At 44.2% G+C, this 5,059-nt stretch overlaps 1 protein-coding gene across 1 annotated transcript; it reads right to left on the bottom strand.

The window, feature by feature from the left end:
* Positions 1-2,831: 2,831 nt before the first annotated feature.
* Positions 2,832-3,848, bottom strand: LOC103705211 (protein INAPERTURATE POLLEN 1 homolog). The gene has a single exon (XM_008788847.2). The coding sequence runs from the start codon at positions 3,846-3,848 to the stop codon at positions 2,916-2,918; it is 933 nt and encodes a 310-aa protein (XP_008787069.1). The 3' UTR covers positions 2,832-2,915.
* Positions 3,849-5,059: the final 1,211 nt, after the last annotated feature.

Raw genomic sequence — 5,059 nt, 5'->3', positions numbered from 1 at the left:
AGCATGTCATTAATTAGTTTAACTAAGCAAGCACGTCTCAGCTAAACTACTTGCCCATTCTTCATAAATTTACATTGACAAATATCATATGGCAATTTCTCTGATAGAGTGGCACTAACAGAGTGGTTGCTTTGATTCCTCTAGCACACAACCCAAGTTGTAGCAAGATTAGTGGAAGCCCCCTTGAGCCCTCGCCATAATGACAGAAAATATACTTAAGAGACGGGTTCATACAGTCTATTCCATTCCTCACTGTTTCTAGATTCCTGAAACAGTAAGCCATGAGAAACAGAATTTAGTTGATTTACCCTTTATTACCAAACCTATGCCCATAAAAAGCCATTCCAACCTTCCAACTTCAGTCCACCAACAGATTCAGGTTCCCCGTTGACCTCCAAATCCTCAACTCAACTTAACTAAGCATTAATCCCAAACTAGTTGGGGTTGGCTATTCGCCTCCAAATCCTGCAAGATTTCATTTAAGACAGTTTGTTAGTTTCCCTTGCCTAAATTAATTGAGCCAGACAAGATTATGGTTTCAGTCCAGTACAGAAACAAGCATCTTAGATTAACTGATCCTGGAGATTACACCTTTCGGACACAAGTAGCTTCATTATGGTGGCAGAGCAAGAGCTTAGTATGGCTTAAAATAATGGCATGAATAATATGCTGCTATAGAACCCCAGCCTTGCAGTCTTGTACAAAGCAAACTAGGTCTAGGGAAGGGTGACAAATCCTTTTGAGCCCCAACCAAAGATAATTCAGATTCAGGTTCCCCACTGTCCTCCAAATCCTGCAAGATTTTATCCAACTTAATTTGTTCAAGTTCCCTGTTGCCAAAAATAATTGAGCTAGACCAAAATTACAGAACATCTACATTAAACTTCATTTAGACTAGAATTTACTCAAACTATTAATTCATTTTCCTAGATTCTCTGCATATAAAATATAATTATATAAAATCCTGCAAGATTTTATTCAACATAATTTGTTCAAGTTCCCCTTGCCCAAAATAATTGAGCTAGACCAAAATTACAGAACATCTGTACTAAACTTCATTTAGACTAGAATTTACTCAAACTAGTAATTCATTTTCCTAGGTTCTCTGCATATAAAATATAATTATATAAAATCCTGCAAGATTTTATTCAACGTAATTTGTTCCAAATTCCCCCTTGCCCAAAATAATTGAGCTAGAACAAAATTACAGGACATCTGTACTAAACTTCATTTAGACTAGAATTTACTCAAACTAGTAATTCATTTTCCTAGATTCTCTGCATATAAAATATAATTATATAAAATCCTGCAAGATTTTATTCAATGTAATTTGTTCAAGTTCCCCCTTGCCCAAAATAATTGAGCTAGACCAAAATTACAGAACATCTGTACTAAACTTCATTTAGACTAGAATTTACTCAAACTAGTAATTCATTTTCCTAGATTCTCTGCATATAAAGTATAATTATATAAAGCAAGATCAGAATAACCGAACCCTGATAAATATGATTTCTGTCGCTGAACTAATTTTTACAAACATTCATTGGTAAATCTTCACTCTAGACTCTCTTTCTGAACCTTTAGATATTGCTAACCCTAATGCTCTAATAACAATTTTTGTTTTGTGATTCATGATGGAGGTTCCTAGGTAGAGGTTCTATTTTCTAGACAAAACTAGTTGTAACTATCACTTAGCATGCGCATGATGGCTTAAAAAGAAAGTACTTGGACAATGTTTGCTTTCCTTCTAATCCAAAATATACAATTTAGTAATATTTCTACCTACTAAACAAATTCATCAGAATTGCATACTTGGACAATTAAACAATTACATTCCTCCTTGGATTGTTGAAGCTTGAGAAAACACATGCATCCCTTTTCCACATAATCACTATAGATAATGGCATCTTCGAGCTCATCAGTAAGATGAAAATGTAGATTAAGCAGAAGTTGGATTTTCTGAAGGTGTGTGAGATAACAAATTTTGGTCAAAATCACATAATAAATGAAATATGCAATAGAGGGAAAATACCATTTGAAGTTGAAATTTTTCTATTATCTGTCAGTAAGTGATGACCATGATTGTTATCTCTTGCTGATGTTTCACTTTTTTTCACTACAGGGCCTACTCTCCCTTATTATCATCGTAAACGTGTTAGCAAAGGTAATATGACAGCAGGATTGTTATTACCTAATGTGTTTGACTAATTATAAGCAATCAGTCACATCATCTGGATATTTATGCTCAATGGGCAAATGGTTTTAAGTGCATGTACATATAAGACTTATTGCAAAAGATTTTCTCAATGGTGTACATAAAGTTGAAGCACATATCTTCAAGTATATAATACCATGCAATGGACTAAATAAAGATGCCTCAAATTCACATCAACTTGGTCAAAAACTTCAAACCATGTTTCACAACATACTACTCAACATTCAACCTTCAAATATTGCAAAAATATCAAATAAAATCAGAAAGAATTTCACAAAGATGGTGTAGAGAACTTACAAGACCACTGCTGAGTCTTCAGAAACCTTTCTTTTTGTTACTAAATTTGTCCTCTTAGCAATAGTAATCGCTTTTCAAGGTCCTATATAAAGTTTGACCCTCACCTGTTACTAAAGGCTTTGCCAACCGCAGAGAGCTTGAATCTCCTTAAAGAGAGCGAGATTCTCGTGCCTCAGTCCGATTGGTTTCGTCCTCTTATTGTATTTCCCCCAACAAATAACATTTCGATTTCCTTTGTATAAAAATTTGAATACAGTGATAGAAATGGATATACAGAATAAACAATGAAAGAACAAAGAATTTGCAACAAAAAGGACCCAAATTCTCGCTCGTATGAGAAATGACTCAAAAAGAAAGCCATTCAAGATCAGAAGCGACCAAAGACATGCAAGAATCCTTAGAATCAAGAAGAGCCAGGGGGCGACGGAGGCATCCGGCACTGATCGAAATGATGCAGCAGCTCAGGGTCCCGGAACCCCACCACGAACTGGGCCAGCGCTTCCAGATAGAGGGCGGCCTGATACACATCTAGGACCTCGACTATCTCCGCCAGGATGCTCCGCCGGAGCCTGTTGGCGTCCAAGAACACGCTCGCCAGCTCCTCCAACTGAGCCCCGGTAGCTCCATCCACTGCCTTGGCCGGCGGCAACGATCCTTCCTCCTTGCCCCTGCTGGCGGCCCACTCGGCGGCAGCGGCCTCCAGGAAGCTGGCCTGGGCTTCCCGGAGGCGGCTGGCGAGGGCGGGGACGATGAGGCGGAGGCCGCGCTCGATCTGGTCGATCCGGGCGGTGAGGTCGCGGGAAGGGCACGTCCAGGCGAGGGCGAACGGGAGGGGGCGGCGGGGCTCGTCGGAGGGAGGGTGGAGGAAGGAGCGGAGGAGGGTGGTAAGGACGGCGGGGTGGAAGTCGCCGAGCCAGAGGAAGGGGGTCTCGAGGGGGTTGCGCCAGTCGGGCGAGAGGAGCTGGGAGACGTCATGGCGGGCGGCGAGATCGAGGGCCTGGAAGTAGGCCTGGAAGTGGGCGTGGAGGGCGTGGACGTGGGTGGAGAGGAGGTCGGAGGAGGAGACCATGGCTCCGCCGCCGAGGAGGCCGCGGTGGGCAACGGGGTGGTCGAGGGGAGCGGTGGACATGGAGTGGCGGAGGAGGGGGAGGAGGGTCGACCGGAGGGCGTCGACCCACTCGGCGTAGAAGTCCCTGAGGGGGCGGGAGCTCTTCTTGCGGCCAATGCGACCGGTAGGGGAGAGGAATCTGGAATTAGGGTTAGGGTTGAGGTTGGTCTCGTTTCTTGGATTGGAGAAGAGATGGCAGGAGAGGAGCTCACCCGCGGATCTCATCATCTTGCCTGGAAGGTGGCGAGGCAAGAAGGGAAGGGGGAGGGTCTCTCGTATTCAAAACGAGTTTGGAGGGAGCCCAACTTGCTGTGTACGTTGGGCTTATATAGCCATTAAGTTCTTGCGCCAATATATATATGTGCTGCGTCCAGCGAGCGGCCAGCGTGCAGGCCTGATCAACGGGTGGGCCAGGCCGGGCTTAGCTCAACAAATAACGCCCATTTAGTTAGGCCTAAGCCCGGTTCGGCCCGGCCTTCCATCCTACTTCCAAGTCCAAGGGCTTCGCGCTTCTGGGCTTCGGACTTGCTGGTTTTCTTTTGCTATTCAAGACCCGATGGTGGAGCGGCTTGGGAGAGAGGACCCAGTGCTGGCCGTGGGGCCGGAACTGGAGGCCCATGTCCTTGACGAAGAGCGTGACAGCTTGGCAGATGCGGTGGTTGTCGGCGGCGGCGTGGTAGTCGTGGCCGAAGAGGACGTTGCCAGGGTGGAGCAGCTTGGGGGAGTGGAAGTCATGGCTGGTGTCGACCTCAATGAGATTCATGTAGATGCCCGAATCACAAAGGGCGGCGGCAAGGGCGGAGCCCATAGACAAGGGGATGGGGATGGTGCGGTGGGCCTCGCCAGCGGCGGCGACGGCAAGCATGAACTGGAGGAGGAGCCTGATGATAATCCTACCCGCCGTGACCTCCTTTCCTTAATCAAAATATGGCTCTAGTTACCAAAAAAAATAAATATCAAAACCATGCTGAAGTTGGGAAGAGTGGGCTTTTAGAGGAAAACTGGGATCAAGTTAACAAAAAAAAGGTAAGAACCAAAACCGGGCTCCTAAATGTTAGGCCCGGTTCGGCCCACCGAGATCAAAAACCAGATTCAGGCCCGTTCGAAAGGGTCCGGGCTCATGTGGGCCTCCCAGCTTTTGAACAGGTCTACTAGTATGGCAGAGAGGAGATAAACTCTCAGGATACAAAGTAAATCAATTGAAATATTTCGAAATAATATTAAGATGTAATTATGTAATCTTAGATGGAGCACAAGTGGAGAATGAGATAGAATAACAAATCGTTAATCATATGCGCAACTGACTTATTTGTGGAAAGTGGTGAATTTGAGACCAGTTTGGTATTATTGCTGTTTTTATGTTTTTGTTTCCTTGCAAATTAGGGAAAAATTGGATGGAGATTGATGTAGAAACCAGCTACTTACACCATTATATGAAT

The sequence above is a fragment of the Phoenix dactylifera genome, chromosome 2, assembly GCF_009389715.1.
Source record: "Phoenix dactylifera cultivar Barhee BC4 chromosome 2, palm_55x_up_171113_PBpolish2nd_filt_p, whole genome shotgun sequence".
Classification (NCBI taxonomy): Eukaryota; Viridiplantae; Streptophyta; class Magnoliopsida; order Arecales; family Arecaceae; genus Phoenix; species Phoenix dactylifera.
Note: the sequence above shows the minus strand (reverse complement) of the source record. Positions and strands in the feature narration are given on the sequence as shown.

Excerpts from the sequence above, each read along its gene's own strand:
- LOC103705211 (XM_008788847.2), bottom strand. The coding sequence starts at position 3,848 with ATGATGAGATCCGCGGGTGAGCTCCTCTCCTGCCATCTCTTCTCCAAT.